Raw genomic sequence first — 23118 nt, 5'->3', positions numbered from 1 at the left:
TTTGCCTGTGTGTCTACAAAATAAACAGCTTAGATTTTGAGTTAAGTAGATATTTGTGCATATAATTGGTCAGCTAAGGGCGCGATCCTATGCATGCTTAGACAGAAAAAAGGCCTACAATTTCCAGCATTCCCCAGCAAGCTGGCTGGGGAATGCTGGAAGTCGTAGGCCTTTTCTCTGTCTAAACATGCATAGGATCGCACCCTAAATCAATGAGGCTAGTGGTCTGTAGGTTGTTGGAAGACTGTCCCCCTTTTAAAAAATGGGGTAGCATGTTTGAATTCCATCCCATAGGAATAATTGCAGTGGTATTATAAATACATAATTGGATACTACACAGTGTTTGAGTAAAAGCAAAATACTCTGGTGAATTTGTGTACCTTTGCCTTCAGAGTTCCGCAAAAGGTAAGAATCTCTTTTAGGTAAATGGAGAGATTCAAGGACCTGGGAGCACTAGTAAGAGGAAGAACCTTTGCCTTGCTAATTAAGAGATCCTGGCATCTACTTTCTAGGCAGGAAGGAAGATAAACCCGACTGCCCAATGGGAGGAGAAATCTGCTTTGAGTCCTCATTCCTGGATGTCTTTGGCAATCTGGCTGTTGGCCACAATTTTTTGCGTCCCAGTGGAAACTTCCGTGTGCGTGAGATTCCTTGAATATGGACTGCAGTGTGGAGAATATGCCTTGTTCATGTCCACTGGAGAGTTATCACTGTATTTTGAGGGTGGGGTGGGTGGGTGGATGTGTCTTTCATCTTGGTTAGGAGTCCCATCTGTCTGTAGGTTATGTGACTTATGGTTCTGATGAAGTTCCGTTTCTGTGAAAGTAGCACGTTTCTGATCCTGGATATGCAGTTGGATATGTATCCAATGTTAGTCAGAATAGGCCCATTGAAATGAATGGTACTTAAGTTAGTCATAACTAACAACTCTCATTCGTTTCAGTGGGTCTGTTCTAAGGAAGACTAACATTAGATACTACCTGCTATTGCCAGATGAGTAACTGTTCCTTTTGAATTGATCAGGTACATCCTGGATTTACTTTGACTGATAACTCTAACTTAATTTCTGCACTTGGTGATTTGTATTGCTGTGAGTGCTACAGTATTAGCATGCCTGCTAGATCCACTTTCCCCTGCTTCTGAGCCACAAAAGGGATGGGATTTTTCTTGTTTTTTTATCCCACTTATGCATTTATGACAGGGAGCTCTTTAAGTGTCTCAGCATCCCAAGGCTAAAACTAATTTATCAACCACACTTGATTTTGAGAGTGCGGAAGGCTTTGTGGCAATAGCTGGTATGACAGTGTGAATCTGCACGTAGCTTGAGTACATTGCTTTCACAAAAGACAAGGACAAATACATCTCTTTTACTTAAGTCAAAGTTACTATTGAGACTTCTAATGGAAACTCCTTTTTCCTAGCAAGCTTCAGATGAGATACTTAAAAGCTATTCTATATTACATTTACCACTTAACCTATATTAACTTTTAATACAAAGGAAATGGATGTAATCTTTCATGTTCAAATGTTTAAAAAAGTAATTGCTACCTTAAGCACTCCATGCAAGAAAGGCTTCATTGATAAGTTGTCTTAATGCTCGAACTAAACACGTATCTTATTCTTACCCTTTGGGCTTCCCATTATTAAGGAATTTAGGCACTGTGAAGAAATGGGAGGTGAGCAAGGCATCAAACTCCACTTTAACCACACTTCAGAATTTCTGAATTTTTTTATCTCAAATGGACAAGAACTGTAAATGAAGATAAGCACTGGGTGGGACAGGCTTTTCAATTGAAATGGCACTTTGTATGCCTCCATAGAATTGTGTTGTAGTCCAACAGCTAATGCGTGCTTTCTTATGGGGTTGCTCTCTTAAAATGCTCGTAGGTTTTAACACTTGCTTGCATTAAAGCTTTTTTTTTAATCTCTTGACTAATGTGAAGTAGTCTCTACTCTTTGAATGGCTTGGGACAGCTGATAGGAAATTGGATGCATTCTAGTTGAATGCAGAATGTTTTATTAGTGGAGTTGTGAAACTAGTGGTTGCTGGCAGTGGGCATGGACTTGCGTAATTTGGGGGAAGGCTTTTATTTGTTTTATTGCACTTGTATCCTGTCTTTCCTCTGAGGAACTCAAGGTGGTGTACATGTTTCTCCACCATTTCAACCTCACAACAACCCTGTGAGGCAGGCTAGGCTGAGAGATGGTGACCTAGTCAGCCACATGGCTAGAGTGGGGATTTGAATCTTGGTCTCCCAGGTTCGTGGATAGCACTGAAGCTCCACTTGGAGCCCTGACTTATTCTCTCTTCTCTCCAGAGTAGGAATAAATGTTAAATTCTCCCAATGGAGAGAAGTAAATAGCGGGGTCCCACAGGGATCTGTACTAGGACCAATGCTTTTCAACCTGTTCATAAATGATCTGGACTTAAGAGTGAGCAGTGAAGTGGCCAAGTTTGCCGATGACACCAAATTATTTAGGGTGGTTAAAACAAAAGGGGATTGTGAGGAGCTCCAAAAGGATCTCTCCAAACTGGGAGAATGGGCATCTAAATGGCAAATGGGATAATAATTATAATTATAATTATTTATATCCCACCTTTTCCCCAACACTGGGACTCAAGACGGCTTTACAACATTAAAAACTTGTACATTTAAAACATATAAATAGAAATATACGAAGGTTGAAAATGTATTTAAATCATCAATAAAATTAAAATTGTAGGAAATATCAGAATTTAAAAAACAACAGTATAAACTAGTAAGCAGTGTAAAGTAATGCATGCTGAGGCAAAAAATCCCAACTTCAAGTATAGCCTGATGGGATCTGAGCTAGTGGTGACTGACCAAGAGAGAGATCTTGGGGTTGTGGTGGACAGCTTGATGAAAATGTCAACCCAGTGTGTGGCTGCTGTAAAAAATGCAGATTTCATGTTAGGCATAATTAGAAAAGGAATTAAGAATAAAACTGCAAATATACTGCCCTGATACAAATCTATGGTGTGACCACACTTGGAATACTGTGTTTAGTTCTGGTCACCACACCTAAAAAAAGATATTGTAGAGCTGGACAAAGTGCAGAAAAGGGCAACTAAAATGATCAAGGGGCTGGAGCATCTCCCCTATGAGAGAAGGTTACAATAGCTGCGATTTTTTAGTTTGGGGAAAAAAAGGAGGGTAAGGGGAGACATGATAAAAGTGTACAAAATTATGCATGGTGTGAGGAATGTGGATAGGGAGACATTTTTCCCTCTCTCTCAAAATACTAGAACCCGGGGTCATCCCATGAAGCTGATTGGTCGGAGATTCAGGACAGATAAAAGGAAGTACTTCTTCACCCACGCATAGTTAAACTGTGGAATTCGCTACCACAGGATGTAGTGATGGCCACCAATTTGGATGGTTTTCAAAGGGGGTTGAACAAATTCCTGGAGGAAAAGGCTATCGGTGGCTACTAGTCTTGATGGCTATGTGCTACCTCCAGTACCAGAGGCAGTGAGCTTATGTACACCAGTTGTTGGGGAACATGGGTGGGAGGGTGCTGTTCTCCTTGTGGGTTCCTGTTTGACAGCTGGTTGGCCACTGTGTGAACAGCATGCTGGACTAGATGGACTCTTGGTCTGATCCAGCATGGCTCTTCTTATGTTCAGATGTAAGGACTAGATCTTCCCTGTCCTTTAAAAGCCATGCAGCCTTTACAGGTCTCTGTACTTCAAATCAGAAGTGCACAGATTGCAGTCCAGCATTCCGGTTTGTGAAAAGAATCAGATCTTGTGATTCAAGTGTATATTTAGCTTGTAGTACAGTCATACTACTCTGCCTCTGTATTGATTCCACGTCTAGCCAATGAGGCTGCTTGGGAGATAATACTGTATTCAGATAATTGTGGTTCTACTATATCTTTTCCTTTGAATGAATAATATTTTGTGTAATAAGTCAAAACTGAGGTCATGTATTTTTTATTGGAAGTGCTGAGTAAGAGGAAATGACCGTGTATATGTAATGCAGCTTTCAGCAACCTGCTTGCTTTCAAATCATGAAGCATACAGTTGGTCAGGTTGAAGCTAGTGAGCAGGCATTAGTTCACTTAAGGCACAATCCTATGCAAATTTAGACAGAAGGCCTACAACTCCCAGCATGCTCCAGTCAGCTGTGCTGGCTGGGGAATGGTGGGAGCTGTAGGACTTTTTTTTGTCTAAAAATGAATAGGATTGCACCATTAATGAACTTCTCTCATCAAGTGAAATGACACCAGCCTTCCTTAACCTGGCATATCCAGATCAGTTGAACTACAACTCCCATCACCACAACCAGCATGGCTATGGTGGTTGCAGATGATGGGAGTTGTAGTCTGGCTCATCTGAAAGGAATCAGGTGGGGAAGGCTGAGCAACCCCAATGTAAGATAACAGAAATGCCATGGCCTAGCTATGATGATGTGCTTTCAGTGCTATTGAAATTAGTGCTGTGCCGAACCCTGCTTCCTGTTTCAAGAAATTCTTCCCTCCCTGTGAAAGAGGCATTGTTTTTCTGCCTCTTTTGCAGAGTGGGAGCTCATTTCAAAGAAATGTCTAACTAGGAAGTAGGTTCCGTGTACCTTATTAATTGCCCATGGGGTCTGCTATCTATTTACTGTTAAAACACCATTTGCTCACAATATCATGGGGTTTTCAACTCGCAGCAATTCCTGGAATCCCCATTGCATCTGCACGTGATCTTGTTACAGCTGAGCTTTTTTCATATGATTAAAGGGTTTTACATTCTGTCCTTCTCTCCCCACACCCTCTTAGGAGGGTTAAACCAGGGGCGGACAAAAGGTAAATCTGGATCTACTGGTAGATCTCTTGGTGATTTGCAGTAGATTGGCAAGGATTTCTGACTCCCAATTGTTCAATAGTCATAACAAAATGACTGTCCCACATCGTAAATGATACTACTGAAATGAAGACAACTTAAGTGGGGGGAAGTAACTAGGAGTGTGGTTTTTGTGTGTGGAAGGACTGTGACCTGAGTTCAGTTCTAGTACTCCAAACAAATTCCTGGGCTTGGAATTCTTTAATTCTAAGTGCATCTCTTTTTGTCTCCAGTTGGTGGATCTTGAGGTTCTAGTAACACAACCGAAGGAGATCCTACACACCTGAAGTCTGCCCACCCGTAGGACAACTTTTAATAGCTCCCTCACATTCTGTTAGAGAAAATGACTTGCATCTGCTTTGACCTTGACAATATTATAGCAGAAGCTTAATTTTCTCCTCTAGTTGGTTAAGTTTCCTTTACTTCCAGCCAAGGGCATAGACAAGATACATGCTCTGTTCTTCCTACAACATGTACAACCATGCTCATATGGAAGAGCAAGGGAAACTGCTGCTTGTTCATATGTATGGAATCAGTGCTTGGGAGAGGGTGGTGATCCAGGTAGACTTAAAGAGGCAGTAGTGAGACTGCTAGTGAGACTGCAAATCAACCTCTACTTGAGCCCATAGACTAGTTCCAAATACCCCATTTCTGGGCATCATGGGCAAGTAGACTGTGGCAGAGCAGCTTCAAGTACTCCTGGATGATGCCAGTTATTTGGACCTAATTCAGTCTGGCTGGAATTTGGAACTGACACTGCCTTGATCACACTGGCTGTTGAACTTCCCCAGAAGAGATGGTACAGGGGAGTAACATGACCCTGTTGTTGTTTTTCCTAGATCTCTTGACTGTTGATAGCATCAATGTGGTATCCTGATCCAATTGGGGTTGGGAGTAGGGGGCATTGCTCTGCCTTAGGTCTGGTCATACCTTACCAGGAGATCTCAGAAGGTAGTGGTAGAAAGTTGGGAGCTCTTATGTGGGTTCTATAGGGATCTGTGATGTCTCCCATGCTTTGTAACTTCTACATGGAACTTCTGGGAGAGGATAATTGGGATGGATTATCGTTGGGTATCTTAGTGATGCCCAGCTCTTGTTCCTTCTAGCCTAACAAGGTGTGTGGTGGTAGCATTGACTACCTGAGGTCAGTAGTGGGCTAGATAGGGGTGAATAAACTAAAACTAATCCAGACTTGCAGTTGCTCTTGGTGGTTGTTCCTAAAGTTGGAGGAGTCATAGAATTGCCTGTCTGGGATGGGATTTTACTTCTAAGCTTCAGACTTGCTTTTTCAGAGGAGTGCTTTTTGATCCAGCTTGCCTCCTGGGTTCTCAGGTTGAAGATACTGCCAGAAGCATGTTCCTTTTGCTATGCCAGCTGCATCCTTGCTTCGAAAAGAGACCTTGTCACATTATTACGATGCACTGGTGACCTTTTGAGTAGAGAATTTAAGACACTGTTCATGAGAGTAACCCAGACTTCACTTGACCCAGAATGCAGCAGCCTGACAGGTGGTTTTTAGTAGGGCTGTGCACTGCTTCAGCCCGAGGCCCGAACCCTGAGTCGAAGAGGGCTGCTTCGGGTCATGTTGTGCCCCTTCCTAGGTGAAGCGGAGGGGGCACAAAGCGACACGGAGCGGGTCGGGGGCTCACTGAAGCACTCCTGGCACCTCCAGGTCCTTACCTGAGCCACCTTCACCACCACCACTGCCGCCTTCTCCTCACTGCCGCTGTGCCGCTACTTTCTCCACCGTTTGTGCTGCCGCCGCCACCACTGTCTTTGCCGCCGCCATCTCCTGAGGCCTGGACGCATGGAGACTCTTCTCTTGTTTCAAATGGCAACTTCCTGGAACTTCCAGGAGATTGCTATTTTAAAAATGGTGACTCCCTGGAAGGAGTCGCCGCGCGTTCAGGCCTCAGGAGATGGTGGTGGTGACGACGATGGTGAAGATGGCAGCAGCAGACAGCAGTGAAGATGGTACGATGGAGAAGGTGGCAGCTGTGGTGGCAGCAGAGAAGGAGGCGGCCCAGGTAAAGAGCTGGGAGGTTGCGCGGGGTCATTAGGGGGGGACCAATGCAGGTTTCGCCATCCAAATCCTGCTTCAGGGCCCTCCGAATCTGCCCGAGCTGGATCGGGCCCGCCTAGGAAGCTGCAAAGCCCTAGTTTTTAGCGGACAGGAGTATACAGTACCTTTCTTGCAAGAAATCCACTGACTGCTACTGGCAACGTGACTTACTTCAAGGTGCTTCTTCTTCTAAAAAACCTTATAGGACCTGTATCAGGGATACATTAAGGATTAGCTACTCCTATACGTACCTACCTCTTTGTTTGATGGGGTCCATTAATGAATCTCAGTGTCAGATGTAGTCTGTTTAAGAGCTTGGGTTGCCCTTGGCAGTCAGTAGACTGTTCTGTTGGTCCCCCAGACTTTATAGAATTGGTGATCTCTTGAGATTTGTCAGATTTGAGAACTGGCCCATTTATGTTGGGTGAAACTTTTAACCTCTCAGTTGTGATGCAGTTTGGTCTGCTGTTAAAATAGTGCTGCTGATTTAATTGGTATCTTTTCTCGGATATTCCAGTGTGTGGTTTTTAATATTCTCTCCTTTGAATGGCTTTTCATCATGCAACAAAATCATTTAAATAGAATCTTCAGATGTTTTACTTCAACAACACCAGGTGATCCGTATGTGGCACTTCTGTACATCCAAGGAAAGGTTACACTGATGACTGTTGGCCTGCTTCTGTTTCTGAGTCAATACTTAGGGCACGTAGGTCAGGGGTGCAGAATCTCTTTCAGCTTGAGTGCCAAATTCCATTTTGGACAAGCTTTCGATAGCCTCCTTCTAGTGGTGGGTGGGGCCAAAGGCAAAGGGGTGTGGCCCCAAAATACCGGCATATTTTCACTTAAATCTCTTCCTGCCAGTAACGAAGCCTTAGGGGAGGCATTTCAACCTTCTAGAAGGGGGAAAAACTGCACAAAGGTTGGAAAACTACCAGTCAGTAGTTGGGGGGGAAAGGGATGGGGCCAGAGGAGAGGGGCATGGCCATGTGGGAGATCCCAGGCCAGCTGGATTTGGCCTCTAGGCCTGAGGTTCTGTAGCCCTGATGTAGACAATAAGATGCTTGGGATGAGCGTCAAACAGAATAGGAAATTAAGGTGGTCGGTCATACAGTCATCTAACTGGTAGCTCCCTTAAAAAGATGTTGGTGACTGCTGAGAGTACCTGAACTCTGTCGACACTCCATTACTTTTTATCAACAGAAAAGCTTATTGATGTGTAATGGCTCTTTCTAGAAAATGTCTCGCTAGGCTTTGGGGTGTGCTTGCTGAAAGTCCTAAAATGATGCTAAATGATAAATGCAAGAGGGGAGAAATCTCTTTGGTTGTTGTTGTTGTTCAGTCGTTCAGTCATGTCCGACTCTTCGTGACCCCATGGACCATAGCACGCCAGGCCTTCCTGTCCTGCGCTCTCTCCCGGAGCGTGCTCAAGTTCATATTCATTGCATCCGTGATGCTATCTAGCCATCTCATCCTCTGCCGTCCCCTTCTCCTTTTGCCTTCAGTCTTTCCCAGCATCAGGGACTTTTCCAGGGAGTTTTCTCTTCGCATTAGGTGGCCAAAATATTGGAGCTTCAGCTTCATTATCTGTCCTTCCAATGAGCAGTCAGGGTTGATTTCCTTTAGGATGGACTGATTTGACCTCCTTGCAGTCCAGGGGACTCGTAAGAGTCTTCTCCAGCACCACAGTTTGAAAGCATCAATTGTTCGGCGCTCAGCCTTCCTTATAGTCCAGCTCTCACAGCCATACATTACTACTGGGAAAACCATAGCTTTGATTAGATGGACCTTTGTCGGCAAGGTGATGTCTCTGCTTCTTACTATGCTGTCTAGGTTGGCCATAGCTTTCTTCCCAAGGAGCAAGCGTCTTTTAATTTCATGGCTATAGTCACCGTCTGCGGTGATCTTGGAGCCCAAGAAAGTAAAATCTGTCACTGCTTCCATTTCTTCCCCTTCTATATGCCAGGAAGTGATAGGGCCAGATGACATGATCTTAGTTTTTTTAATGTTGAGTTTTAAACCAGCTTTTGCACTCTCCTCTTTCACCCTCAACAAGAGGCTCTTTAGATCCTCTTCGCTTTCTGCCATTAGGGTGGTATCGTCTGCATATCGGAGGTTGTTGATAATTCTCCCAGCAATCTTAATTCCGACCTCTGATTCATCCAACCCGACATTTCTCATGATGTACTCTGCATATAAGTTAAATAAGCAGGGTGACAATATGCAGCCTTGTCGTACTCCTTTCCCAATTTTGAACCAATCGGTTGTTCCATGTCTGGTTCTTACTGTTGCTTCTTGACCCTGGTACAGGTTTCTCAGGAGACAGGTAAGGTGGTCTGGTACTCCCATCACTTTAAGAATTTGCCACAGTTTGTTGTGATCCACACAATCAAAGGCTTTAGCGTAGTCAATGAAGCAGAAATAGACGTTTTTCTGGAATTCTCTTGCTTTCTCCATGATGCAGCGAATGTTGGAGATTTGATCTCTAGTTCCTCTGCCTCTTCGAAACCCAGCTTGTACTTCCGGTAGTTCTCGGTTCGCATACTGCTGAAGCCTAGCTTGTAGGATTTTGAGCATCACCTTGCTGGCATGTGAAATGAGCGCAATGGTGCGGTAGTTTGAACACTCTTTGGCGTTGCCCTTCTTTGGAATTGGAATGTAAACTGACCTTTTCCAGTCTTGTGGCCACTGTTGAGTGTTCCAGATTTGTTGGCATATTGAATGCAGCACTTTAACAGCATCATCTTTTAGGATTTTAAATAGCTCGGCTGGAATACTGTCATCTCCGCTAGCTTTGTTGTTACTAATGCTTCCTAAGGCCCACTTGACTTCACTCTCTAGGATGTCCGGCTCAAGTTCAGTGACCGCACTATCATGGCTATCAGGGACATTCAGATCTTTCCTGTATAGTTCTTCTGTGTATTCTTGCCACCTCTTCTTAATCTCATCTGCTTCTGTTAGGTCCCTGCCTTCTTTGTCCTTTATCATGCCCGTCTTTGCACAAAACGTTCCCTTGAGATCTCCAATTTTCTTGAAGAGATCTCTAGTCTTTCCCATTCTGTTGTTTTCCTCGATTTCTTTGCATTGTTCATTTAAAAAGGCCTTCTTGTCTCTCCTTGCTATTCTCTGGAACTCTGCATTCAGTTGGGTATATCTTCCCCTTTCTCCTTTGCTTTTCGCTTCCCTTCTTTCGTGAGCTACTTGTAAAGCCTCATCAGACAGCCACTTGGCTTTCTTGCATTTCTTTTTCTTTGGGACGGATTTCGTTGCTGCCTCCTGAACAATGTTACGGACCTCCGTCCATAGTTCCTCAGGCACTCTGTCTATCAGGTCTAATCCCTGAAATCTATTCCTCACCTCCACTGTATATTCATCAGGGATATGATTTAGGTCATACCTGAACGGTTTAGTGGTTTTCCCGACGTTCTTCAATTTAAGCCGAAATTTTGCAAGAAGCAGCTCATGATCTGAGCCACAGTCAGCTCCAGGTCTTGTTTTTACTGACTGTATGGAGCTTCTCCATCTTTGGCTGCAAAGGACATAATCAATCTGATTTCGATATTGACCATCTGGTGACGTCCATGTGTAGAGTCGCCTCTTGTGCTTTTGGAAAAGAGTGTTTGCTATGATCAGCATGTTCTCTTGGCAAAACTCTATTAGCTTTTGTCCTGCTTCATTTTGTACACCAAGGCCATGCCTGCCTGTTATCCCGGTGATTTCTTGACTTCCTACTTTAGCATTCCAATCCCCTATGATGAAGAGGACATCTTTTTTTGGTGTTAGTTCTAGAAGGTGTTGTAGGTCTTCATAGAACCGATCAACCTCAGCTTCTTCGGCCTCAGTGGTTGGGGCATAGACTTGAATTACTGTGATGTTGAATGGTTTGCCTTGGATTCGTACTGAGATCATTCTATCATTTTTAAGATTGTACCCCAGTACTGCTTTTCCCACCCTTTTGTTGACTATGAGTGCTACTCCATTTCTTCTAAGGGATTCTTGCCCACAATAGTAGATATGATGGTCACCTGAATTAAATTCGCCCATGCCTGTCCATTTTAGTTCGCTGATTCCCAAGATGTCGATGTTCAATCTTGCCATCTCATGTTTGACCACCTCCAGCTTACCTTGATTCATTGATCTGACATTCCAGGTTCCTAAACAATATTGTTCTTTACAGCATCGGATTTTCTTTTCACCGCCAGACACATCCACAGCTGAGTGTCCTTTCGGCTTTGGCCCAGCCGCTTCACTCTTTCTGGCGCTACTTGGAAATACCCTCTGCTCTTCCCCAGTAGCATATTGGACACCTTCCGACCTGAGGGGCTCATCTTCCGGCGTCATATCTTTTAGCCTTGTGATACGTTCCATGGGGTTTTCTTGGCAAGAATACTGGAGTGGGTTGCCATTTCCTTCTCCAGTGGACCACATTTTGTCAGAACTCTCTGCCATGACCTGTCCGTCTTGGGTGGCCCTGCACGGCATAGCTTATGGCTTCACTGAGTTACGCAAGCCCCTTCGCCACAACAAGGCAGTGATCCATGAAGGGGAATCTCTTTGGTAGACAATGGCAAAGGCATGAATTTGACCATCATGAACTTGCTGAAATCTTTCTTGGTCTGCTCACACTTAAGTGTTGTAATCTGGCACCATGCTGAACTGTCTTGTCCTTGCAAACTTGTTACTGAATGCCTCCATCAAATTCTGCCCTTGGCTGCAGCACTTGCAAGCCTGTTTTATCCTTTTCAAAAACATTGTAGGTGTTTCTTGTCGGTGTATACCAAATTGGTGCTAGACTATATCTCCAGAACAGATTTGCAGGGTACATGGAAGGCAGCAGGGGGGAGGGGAAATTCCATTTCCGTTCTGCTGGTAAAAGGACACTGTTGGATTTAAGCCAAAATGAAGACAGGTTCAACACATGCAAATTAACAACTGCTACTTAGTTGTGGAAAGAAAATCATGCAAGTTGGCTTGAAGTCCCTCTAGTAGGAGTGTTGTATAGGTTGTGCTAGACATATCACAAGTTATTCATCACTCCATGTTCTTAGACACCAGATGTAGCACACAAGATCTAGCAGCACTAATTCTGAAGAAGCAATCTTGAATTTCTAGAACGATGTACCAACTCCTTGCCATGCGACATCCTTCTGCCCAAGACCCTTAACTTGCGAAAGATGACTGAACAGGCAGAGTTAAGACTTCTGATGTGAAGAACTAAAAAATTCAACTGAGGATGGATATGCTAATGATTCTACCATTTCTAGGTGAAGGAAAAAACTACAACTGACTTTTCTTAAGCTGGTCAAATGAATATTTACTCTGAAGTTCTGAGTTCAGTGGGAATTCCTTCTAAGTATGAATAGGATTGCAGCCTTGGTTACATCTATCCCGGGGCGCACAACCTTTTCATACTCTGGGTCAGGAGCCACATGAACACACCAGCAATCCTGACACAGATTGCTCTTTTCTTGCTGCTAGCAGAAGTGCGGAAAGAGCTATCTTTATGAGGATTGTGGCGGCAGGGATTGGAGAGCTTTCTCACCCCCCAGGGATCCTGTTGCAGAAAGCTCTCTACTCACTCCCCCAGAAATCCTCCTAGAGATTGCTCATTCCTCCCTGGAAAGAGCAATCTATCATTGGCAACAACAATACATATGGTAGGGGGAGGGATTTGGCAGGGAGGTCAGGACACAGTCTCAGGGGGCACAGTTAAGGCCTTGGTGGCCCAGAGGTTTTGCACTCCTGCTGTAGCCAGAAACTCCCTAGAACAGCCTTCCCCAACCCGGCGCCCTCCAGATGTATTAGATCAAGTCCCATCATCCCCGGCCACTAGTCATTCTGGCTGGGTTGATGGAAGTTGTAGTCTAACACATCTGGAGGACTCTAGGCTGGGGAAGGCTGTCCTAGAATAACCTTTTTCTGACTATAAATTATATGAGATATATTACTCCTGTTAGCCTCTTGTCAAAGTATAAGGTCCAAAATTTAGCACAGCATGTCTTTACGGAAGAAGTGAAAATTGTGAGCTGGAATTTAGTATTTAGTATGCTCAGTCTTTACTGTTAATGTGGCACCTGCTTTTAGAAAATAACATTTTAAGGTGCAGTGGGAAGAGAACATTTTGTCTTAAGGCAGATTTGAGGGTGTCGAGGACACTTGCTGGGAAAAAGTGGGCATGGGAGTGATTAGCTGTAACCCATTGTGGTGGGATGGGCCAGGGAGGCCTGGGTTCAAATCCCCACTCTGCCATGAAGCTCACTGAGTAACTGGCCATGAAGTCACTATCTCTCAGTCTAATGTGCCTCACAGGGTTGTTGGGGGAAAAAATAGAGAAACATTATTTACCATACCCTGATGCCTTGGGGGAGGGGTGAGATTGGTAATAAACCCTGCTCTTGCTGCAGATTATCTCAGTTTTCCTCAGCGGTGTTTATTCTTCTCTCCCCACTCAAGCCAGGCTCTGGAACCAGCCCAGCTGTTGGGGAGGGGGTGTTATAGATGGAGTTAGGGACCTCTCCCTCCCACCAGTTATCTTAAAAATGCCCCCTCTCCCTGTGATACTTCATATCTCAAAACTTATAAAAAGGACTGCTTGTTGCTCTACATTTTAATGACTTTCCCACTTGCACGCATCTTGTGACTTACGGAAAAGTAATGCAAGACGGGCACTGCAGACACCATCTCAAATTTGGGAGGGACTTATGAATGCACCCTTGTTTAAAATGGAGTGCAAGAACTATCGTTGCTGCTTGAGAACAGGTTTGCTTAAGTGACTCAACTTGTCTAGATTTTTTTCCTCTTTATTCTCTACCACTCACCATACACTGAAATGAAGCTCTGTTTTGAGGCTGGCTTTACATGTTTTTCCTATATCTAAAATACTCTTGCTGCTGAAACATGTTGAGCAGTTGAAGGCATGGTTGTTTATTTCCGAACGTATATAAGGGCAGCACAGTTTTAATTACTGCCCTTCTATACTGCCCAATAGCCAAAGTTCCCTGGGTGGCTCACAAAACAAGACTTTACCCCATAAATGCAATAACATATAAAACATATATAAAAACATTAAATGGTTTAAAACAGAATAAAACTACAGTAAACAAATGCATGGACCACACAGAAGAAATCTAGATTTTCCAGAATATTTGGAGATACCCTTTGTATTAGGGCCATCACGCTTTTCCTGCAATCAAAGAAATGTTTTTGGCATGCTCTCAAATTCAAAATGGAGGTTGTTTTCAAAGCTTCATCTCTTTTAAAACTATACTCATATTTTCAGCAGGTTGTCAAAATGTTTATATTGTATCCTGATAGTGTTGGAATTTGCCAGCAGGAGGCAGTAGAAGAGCATTCTGTACACTTTGCCTGATTGCATAACTGTAAAGAGATGCTTGGCATTTGGTACCTCTTAGTAGCACGCCACTCTGTTGGCAATTGACTTGTATTAAGGCTACCATAACCTACTTGAAGAGCCGGCATCAAAATTGGTGCTATGGTAACAGGATAGCTTTGTCTAGAGAGACTTAATTCAGGAAATCTTTACTTGCAGGTGTGCTATAGATTTAAATAGAAATTGGTGGCCAAAATGAGAACAATTTTCCTTTAAAATATCTCAAGACAATTATAGAAATGGGGTAAGATGAGAAGTCTATGCATAATGAAAGGTGGCATATCAAATTCCTTTTCTTTGGTGTAGGAACCAGTGCTATACAGATCACTGTAATTCCCCTGACTGTGGCAATTCTTCCACTGTACGTCTGTAATCAGTAGTCTGAAATGACGGCACACTCATTGTGCTGGCCTGGTGATGCTTTGGGCTTCTTGACAAAGCACTGAGTTTGGGATGTTAAAGTGACTCCAAAAGCTAAGTATTCCAATGATGAATGTAAGAATGAACCCTGTCCAGAGGCTTCCAGTCTTAAAAGACAAGAACAATAAGGAAGGAGAGGCAGATAATGAGAGGACTAAGGCTCGAAAGAGATGCGTTATGAGACTTCCAGTGAGAAGTGTGCTCAACTCCCTCTGCCTCCCTTGAAATCAACTTTAAAGGTTTAACTTTGGGAGATTGTGTGAGATGTTGCTTTACTAGCAACAAACAAAATGGATATATCCCAGCTTTGTGTTAACTGGTGTAGTAGCCATAGGCCACCGGGAATTCCATGCAGGCAAGTGGGAAGTCTGGTTGAGAGAGATTACTCCATCCTTTCTCTGACAGGGTGCTTTGTTTCTGTGTTAACCGTGGAGGAAGGAAAGCCCCTTTTTCTATAACCAGCATGGAAATACAGAGCTGGCAGAGGGGGATGGATCCCTCTGTCCCTTCTCTGCCAGTGCACTTTGTAGAAGATTTTTCTTACCAGCCTCCCAAGTGGATGACGCTGCCTCTCTTCTGCAGATAGCATGGAAACACAGGCTACTAGCCTCACAGTAGGCAAGTCAGGTTTTTTAAAATAGGGTAATAACTTTTATGTGGGCTGTTTTAGAAAGCTGATTATATATACATATTCGTTGCTGTGCAGTGGGAGAGAAACAGCCAAATGTCTAGGAAGCCATTTAGCTCTTTAAACTGAATAGTATAAATAAGTCAGAGTTCTTGGGGGGCGAAATGGATCACATGACTAGGCAACAGGGTGGCCTCCAGATATTTTTGGAGTACAACTTCCATCAGCCTTAGCCAGTGCGGCCAGTGGAAAGGCATTATGAGAGTTGAAGTCCCAAACATCTGGAGGGTACCAGGTTGGACAGTTTTGATCTCTCTACACGATGAACAGTTGTACCAGCTATATCCATTTTTGTTAGCAGCACCATGACATGACATGCAAGGAAATGGTGACAGTACAGCAGTTGGACTGCTCTCTTTTAGGAGCTAGTTGGGAACTTTGGCTGGCTTGGTATATCTATCCTTGTCATAGGTTGTTCTGGCTTCCATCAAACTAAATCTGTATAGCAGTGTCAGAGCCCTTTCTGACTGTCCTTTTCAGAAGATTTTCTGCCTTGGTTTCCTTGGTTTTTTGTTTGTTTGTTTGTTTGTTTGGAGGCATGCCCATCTTGTGTAACAGCCAAAAGACTGTACATTGTTGCACTATACCTTCTGCGGTTCTTCTGTTATCTTGTCTAGCCCCGAATGTCAATATGACAGCAGTGAGCCAGTTTAGTGCTTAGCGTGTCAGACCACAAATGGGGAGACCTGTGAACTTGTGAAGCTCAGTGGATGACCTTGGGCCAGTCCATATCTCTCAGTCCAACCTACCTCACAAGGCTGTTCCAAGGATAAAGAGGGGAGAGCCATGTACATACTGCCTTGAGCTTCTTGGAGGAGGAATTGGTAGGATATAAATGTAGTCAATATATAAATAGGTTCTTTAAACAAATCTGAATTGTAACTAGATAGAAGGGGATGGGGGCAACACCAATACTGTAGCATTGCGCCTACATAACATAGGGGTCAAAAAACATTTGGCACTTAATTAACTGGATTAAGTATTTTATACTTCCTTTCAGCACTTGGATCCATCACAGGTAGAACTCAGTGTTATAGAATAGTATAAGAAGTGATGCCTTTCCTGTTCTTGAGGTAGCTAGCTGTGTGCCACAGGGTAGCTTTAGTCGTTGGCCTCCTCTCCTCTCCCAGAGCAACTAACCAGCTTCAAGGTTAGAGGAGTGCCATTCATGTCAGTTGTCTATACCACATTGGTGTAGATCAGCCTTTCCCCAACCTGGTGCCCTCCAGATATTTTGGACTTCAACTTCTATCAGCCCTAGCTAGTATGGCCAATGATCAGGAATGCTTGGAGTTGTAGTCCAAAACATCTGGAGGGCACCAAGCTGGGAAATGGTGATGTAGACCATCCATCTTGTCTTGAGTGTGCCTGTTAGAATCCTGAGTAGACGCTGCCTTAGCTGCTCAGTTCTAGATTTCCAGATGCATCTAGCTATCATGTGAAAATTTCAGTACTGTAAAAAATTAGTCTAGGCAGTTGGGATGAATGCACAACCTGCTAGAAGTACAGTTAAACTGTTGGAAGTGATACCTTTAGAGATGTAACAGAAGTGCTAACCAGCATAGAGAATCTCACACTTCTGTGAGTCTTTCAAGCCAGTTCTGAAGTAGCTTGTAGCCCTATTCAGGCATTCCTAATCTGTGGATAGTAAAAACACAAGGAAGGGAAGCGCACCAGCCCTGTCCCCCATGCCGTTGTTGCTTTCGTCACCCTCTACAGGTGGAGGGTGACTTTGGAAAGAGGAGAGCCGTGGAAAACCAGTGTTCTGGATTGCATGGAGAGAGAGCCCCCATGGATAGAAGGGCTCTCCTCTTCACAAATTCACCCTCCATGTGTAGAGGGGTGGGGCTAGTGCACTCCCCCTCCTCACGTGTTTACTATCCACAGATTAGGAATGCTTGAATAGGGCTTATATTTCAGTAGGAAGCTAAAAGAGTGGAACAGCCAAATGTGTTGGAGTATAATTGTGATTGTCAAAAGTTCAAAGGTGGAAAAGTGGGAAGGGTACAAGTACCGGTTCAGCTCACTTAACACTGTACTGCCGAGCGTTATATGTTGCTTGGAGATTAACTTTTATAGGCTTCCATACCAAGAAATAAGAATTTCTGAGGCACTCCTTTCAGTGCTTGGTCTTAACTTACTGAATAAAAGAGCAGTTAACAAGAAGGATTAAGTAACTTGAGAGGGTGGAATGTTAAAGGTAAAATCTCACCTGCAGAAAACACTAAAACTGTACAGGCTTTACACACTTACAATGACTTAATTTGGAAGGCTGAACTTCGCTAAGAAGCCAAAAGGTGAAATTAGAGAGCAGTAATCCACTGTTTTTATTTCTGGGAATCTTTACTCTGAGCTCTAGGGGAACTGTATAGTGGTGTTCCCTAGCTGGGATAAAAATACTTTCACAAAAGCCAGCATCTTTAAATACAAGCCTGACTTCTAGCATAAAGGAATTTGTTAAGAGTCTGTTTTTCTCTTCAGACATTAATACAATGAACTATGTTGTGCTTATCTGGGAAAACGCTAGTGCCTTCCTAATTCTGCTTGGGTTGGGTTTCGCACCGTATACATACAGATGCTGCTGTATATGATGGAATACCATAGACTTTACTACTAAAATGTGGGTTCTCAAGCCCTTCTACAGTAATCCTTCCCATAACCCACATATTTGATTAAGAGGTGGAGGAGGAGGAGGAAAGGAGATCTTGGATTAATTTTAGTAAGCCCCCATGGGCATGTTCTGGATAGCAGGTGCACGCTTTAGTCTACTCTGTCAGCTTTACCATTAGTAGCAGTTGTAATGGGTGAATCCTTATACAGCTTTTTAAATAAGATTCTTTAAAACAGCCATAAAGGATTGCTTAAAATGTTAACTGCAAATGTAAATACTGTTACTGGAAGCTGGAATTGGCTACAGCTCCCTGTGAACCTGGGTTTGCTGAATGTGTGAAATGCCCTTACTAGCTTCTGCAAGAGCGGCTGAGAGATTCTGCTCTTTTGGATCTGGTGCATACACATCTCTGGCCCTAGAATAAAAGGTGTGAGGGTGCGGGTGTGTTTTGAGGGTCTGCCCAGAAGGGTTGAGGAGAGGCTAGATGGTACCATTCTGTGTGTATGGTAGTGGATGGGCCATCCTGTGGGACAGGAGATCAAACTCTTGAGCCAGCACATATCCTGACTACCTTGGCAACAACCTTCTACATTTTAAAATGCTGCTAAATGCCAGTAAGGCTTCTGCCTGGATGTGCAAGCCAATCTGGTATCTGAAAGAAATCTGGTTGGATGAGGAGGGGGGAGTTAATCCCTGCTGCCCAACAGTCTTGCTGCCCAAGTTGATGCTTGTATCTTTTCTTAAGCTTCTCTTAAAGTGGAACCTCTTTTGCTGTGTGTTCTTGGCTTCTGCTTATCCTTTTATGAATATGTACGGACTTGTGCCCTAGTATGTGGATGTGATACTTGGAGATCGAAGGTAGACCTTCTCAATGCTTGCTGTTCCTATCTAGTTAAAAGCAGCCAGAGTAGGATTAACCAGTTGTGTGGTGGAATCATGAATGCTTCCTTAAGAGGCTGAGATATGAACTGTGTTAAAGGAAGCTGTGGAAGAAGCCTTCTTAGATCTCACTGTTTTGGAGAACAACCTATTACAAATCTCCATTATTTCAAGATGGTGGAATTCCAACTCCAGGCTTTCCTGCAGAATACATATTATCTTATTTATTTATTACATTTCTGTACTGCCCAATAGCTGAAGCTCTGGGCAGTTCTTCAACCTAGTTTGGGGAGGACAATCTTCTTTGGTTGCTCTGGATGTCCCAACTGGGTGGTGGTGGTGGTGGGGTGCCCCTGTTCTGCTGGATCCCTCAGTGGCTTTCACTACCATCAGCCATGGTCTTCTGTTGACTCCCTGCCAGGATGAGGGGCACCTCTTAATGGTACTTGCTTCAGAAGTCCAGTCTACAAGTTCCCCGAAAGGGAACATGACAGTCTAGACCAGCCTTCCTTAACGTGGTGCCATCCCAGTGTTTTGGACTCTAACTTACATTAGCTCTAGCCAGCATGGCTGACGTTTATGGGATGATGGGGGTTGTAGTGCAAAACATTGGAAGGGTACCAGGTTGGGGAAGGCTGGTCTAGACTCCAGTGTGATGCTGTGATTAGTTGTTAGCATGAACTTCTCTACAGTATCATTTTGGCTGGGTAGTGCTGCAATGCCACCATCAGCCTGCAGGTGCAGTGCAGGGGCGCTGTGAAAAGCCTCTGTTGCATGGTGTAAATAAGGGTAGAGGTAGATAGCGCATGGGATGTTTCAGAGTATGCAATCAGTACCTGAGAATTCTTGAACAATGTGCTGATCTGCCTGCACACAGAAGCAATAGAACCATCTACGTAAGTTTAAACCTCCATGCCCATCCTCCAGCAGTGGTAGGACGGATGGGCAGCCACTAGAGCTAAAGCAGTAAAATCCATTTGAAATCCACGCAGCTGCACAAGGCTGGCACTTGTGGTGTGTTCGTGTTCAATGAGAGGTGCATCTTGAGCGCAGTGTCCCTAAGGACAGGGACAGGGTACTGAAGCCCCGGTACGTCACTGCTGCCTTATTCAGTCAGGTGGAATTGACTGGCGGAACACCTTTCTTTCAGACAAACCTTCCCATCTTCAAACTGAAGGAGTCCTGTGTTAGGAGAAGATATAGTGACTTTGAATGGCTTCGAAGTGAACTAGAAAGAGAGAGTAAGGTAAGGCAAAAATGTTTTCTGGGGTGTTTAATGGCTTGATATTGGGGAGGATTGCCGACTTAATCCTAGGATTTATTATAATGGGAGCACATGCAGTACAAGCCACTCTGCATCCTCACAGCTCTGTTAAGCTTGGCACTCGTGTGTGTTTTTTCCACATTAAATCAGCAATGCATCTTGAGTGCCATGTTCCTAAGGGAAGGATCCAGTCCTAAGGATGGACCCAGTTAAGCCCATGTGCTTCTAAAACATCTTTGACTTTTATATAGCGCCTAGAAAATTTTAGGTGCTGTCTGTGTAAGGTAGGCACTCCAATTTTCAGTGTAATGGAGTTAATATATTACATCCCAACTGTCTTTCAGGTTGTTGTACCTCCTTTACCTGGAAAAGCTTTTCTCCGCCAATTGCCTTTTAGAGGAGATGATGGGATATTTGATGATTCCTTTATAGAAGAAAGGAAGCAGGGCCTTGAACAATTCATAAACAAGTAAGTGGAAGATTCTATTTCTTGTGTTGTCCAGAAACTTCAGTAATGAATTCCCAGGGGGGTAGCCATATTAGTCTGTTGCAGCAAAAACAACGGCCTTGTAGCTCTTTCAAAGACCAATACATTTATTATGGCAAAAGCTTTTGTGGACTAGAGTCCACTTTATCAGATGTATGACATGAAAGCATGTGCCATAATTTGTTAGTCTTTAAGGTGTCATAAGACTCCATGTTTTCAATAACAAAATGCATGATGGTACATGGGAGTTCCTAGCAATGGCATTAACATGCAGCCAGATCATACATGATGCATGCTGACACCCAACATTGCACTGTAAGCGTTTTCAGGTCCAGTGGGGCTTGTGCTAATACAAAGCAAAGCTCAGTTTACATGGTGAAAGACTCCTGAACTACTTTCCAGTGTTGAGCTGTGTAAGCGCCATCAAATATCCAAGCTGAACAGTGGACTACAAATGCTTAACACTTGCTGCAATGATTGAAGTATTTGTAGTGACCTGGGTTTTGTTTCTTAATTTATGCAAATTGCTGAAATTACAGCATGTAAAGATGGAATCATACAAATAAGGCTGGGGGGAGGGGGGGCGTACTTTTCATCAGCTGGAACAATTCGGTTATAATCTGACTACAAGCCTTTCAGACTGTGTAATGTACTTGCATATTTAATTTTTATGTCAAAGTGGGCTGAGGGAATGTCGTGTTTATCTTTACAATCTGAAGTGCCGCTTTGGTGGCTGCCTCTACAAAATCAGACTGGCTTATTTGCACACTTCGACCTTAGTGCTTGGGTTATGCCCTCAAATCGAGGAGGGGTAGTGAAGGTAAAGACACAGGAACTACGCCTCCTTAACAGTTTCTGCCAGCCAGCCTCTCCCAACCTGGCACCCTCCAGATGTGCTGGACTCCACTTCCCATCAGCCCCGGCCAGCATGGCCAATGGTCAGGAATGCTAGGAGTTCCATCTGGAGGGCAGCGGGTTCCTGGAAGGCTGCTCCAGGCTTTCCAACTCAGAAAGGAGGGCGGAATTATAGCAGGTAGTTGTGCTCTGCATCTAACGAGTACTTCCTTTCCTTCCGTTCCCTTCTGGAATTAAAACAGAAACGGGCCACCCAGGTATGATGCAAAACTGGGCCACGTTACTAAAGGAAGGCTATTCCTGCCGCTGCCCAGTTCTCCTTGGGGTTCGTGAGCAGGAGGGTAGACATTCTTGACTCGGTTGTGCCCCATCCCGTTGAGCTCCATGGAGGCAGGATCAGTGTTGCCAAATCAAAAGATTATGCTGAAGGCCCTGCCTGAGTTCATATGAAGAGAGCTTCGGGGGGATGTTTCCCAGCGGGCTGGCCAGGTTAGTCTGTTGCAGCAGCAAGAATGACGCAAAGAGTCTTGGGGAACTTTAGAGATTAACAAACTTATTTTGACAGAGACTTTTGTGGTAGCAGCTTTAAGTTGACTCAGACAATCTTGTACTTGTGCAGAGGCTCATTAATGTAAATGGCATCATAGAGCCAAATCTTTTTCAAATATGCACAACAGAAGTAGATCTGAGGCTGCTTGTTGCCATTGTAGTATTCCCTCCTGGGAAAACCCTTTTTTCTGTTGAAGTGGTGTCTTAATGTTAACCGAAATAGCTGTATAATGGCATCAAGTGCATGCTTAAGATGTAGCATGTCCCAGACTTGCTCCCTAGTTAAGAGAATTTGGGTTGCAGCAAGACCTAGGAAGGGTTGTCTGACTGAGCAGGACAGAGTCTGAAAGCAGTTGTCACTGCTGGGCTAGACAGACCATGAGTCTCTGCATAGGTTTCCATAATGCAGTTGTCATGTATCATCCAGAAGCACTAAAGCCTACATCAAAGTTCCCCAACCTGGTGCCATCCAGATATTTTGGGCTACAGTTCCTATCAGCCCTGACCGTTGGCCATGCTGGTTAGGGCTTATGAGAGTTGTAGTTCAAAACATCTAGAGCATTCTAGATTGGGGAAGGCTGCCTTAGATTCCTGGTTGCCTTCTATAACCATCCTAATCTATCTAGGTGGCTGTTGCTGATATAATAGGTTTGCCAATGAGCCTCTGCATGTAGGGTGTGGTAGGGTATGCTAAGAATTCCAGATAGCTAATGAATTCTGTGCTGTATTCACCCTTGTGATGGTGGTGGAGGCACTTCAGAACTCTGCCACAAAATCCTTGGTCAGGAATGAAATCTTTTTGCAGTATGAATGATCTGAAGTGATAGTGCCTCTTTAAAGTGCTTTGCACTTTCCACATGCTCTGTTAAAGGTGGATGCTAATCCTGGCAACAATTTGCATCTCTGCCATTTCTGGAAGCAAGGGGAAAAGTTCACTCTAGCACCATGAGTAGACGATGGACATGTTAAACACCACTTGTAAGACTACGAGATACAAGTGAACATCTCTTCCCAATATGGAGAAGGAGAATCCTGAATTTCAGCATATGTTTTTTAAAAATTAT

At 43.9% G+C, this 23118-nt stretch overlaps 1 protein-coding gene across 1 annotated transcript in view; it reads left to right on the top strand.

Annotated features, from left to right (window-relative positions):
* SNX3 (sorting nexin 3) overlaps positions 1 to 23118 on the top strand; it is a 39772-nt gene that overhangs the window by 15851 nt on the left and 803 nt on the right. The window contains exons 2-3 of the mRNA XM_084827232.1: positions 20050 to 20145; positions 20508 to 20632. Coding sequence (XP_084683358.1) covers positions 20050 to 20145; positions 20508 to 20632 — 221 coding nt within the window. The remainder of the gene's footprint in view (positions 1 to 20049; positions 20146 to 20507; positions 20633 to 23118) is intronic.

Source organism: Heloderma suspectum, chromosome 1 (genome assembly GCF_057233095.1).
Source record: "Heloderma suspectum isolate Gila_16-S chromosome 1, 16-S_ref, whole genome shotgun sequence".
Classification (NCBI taxonomy): Eukaryota; Metazoa; Chordata; class Lepidosauria; order Squamata; family Helodermatidae; genus Heloderma; species Heloderma suspectum.
Note: the sequence above shows the minus strand (reverse complement) of the source record. Positions and strands in the feature narration are given on the sequence as shown.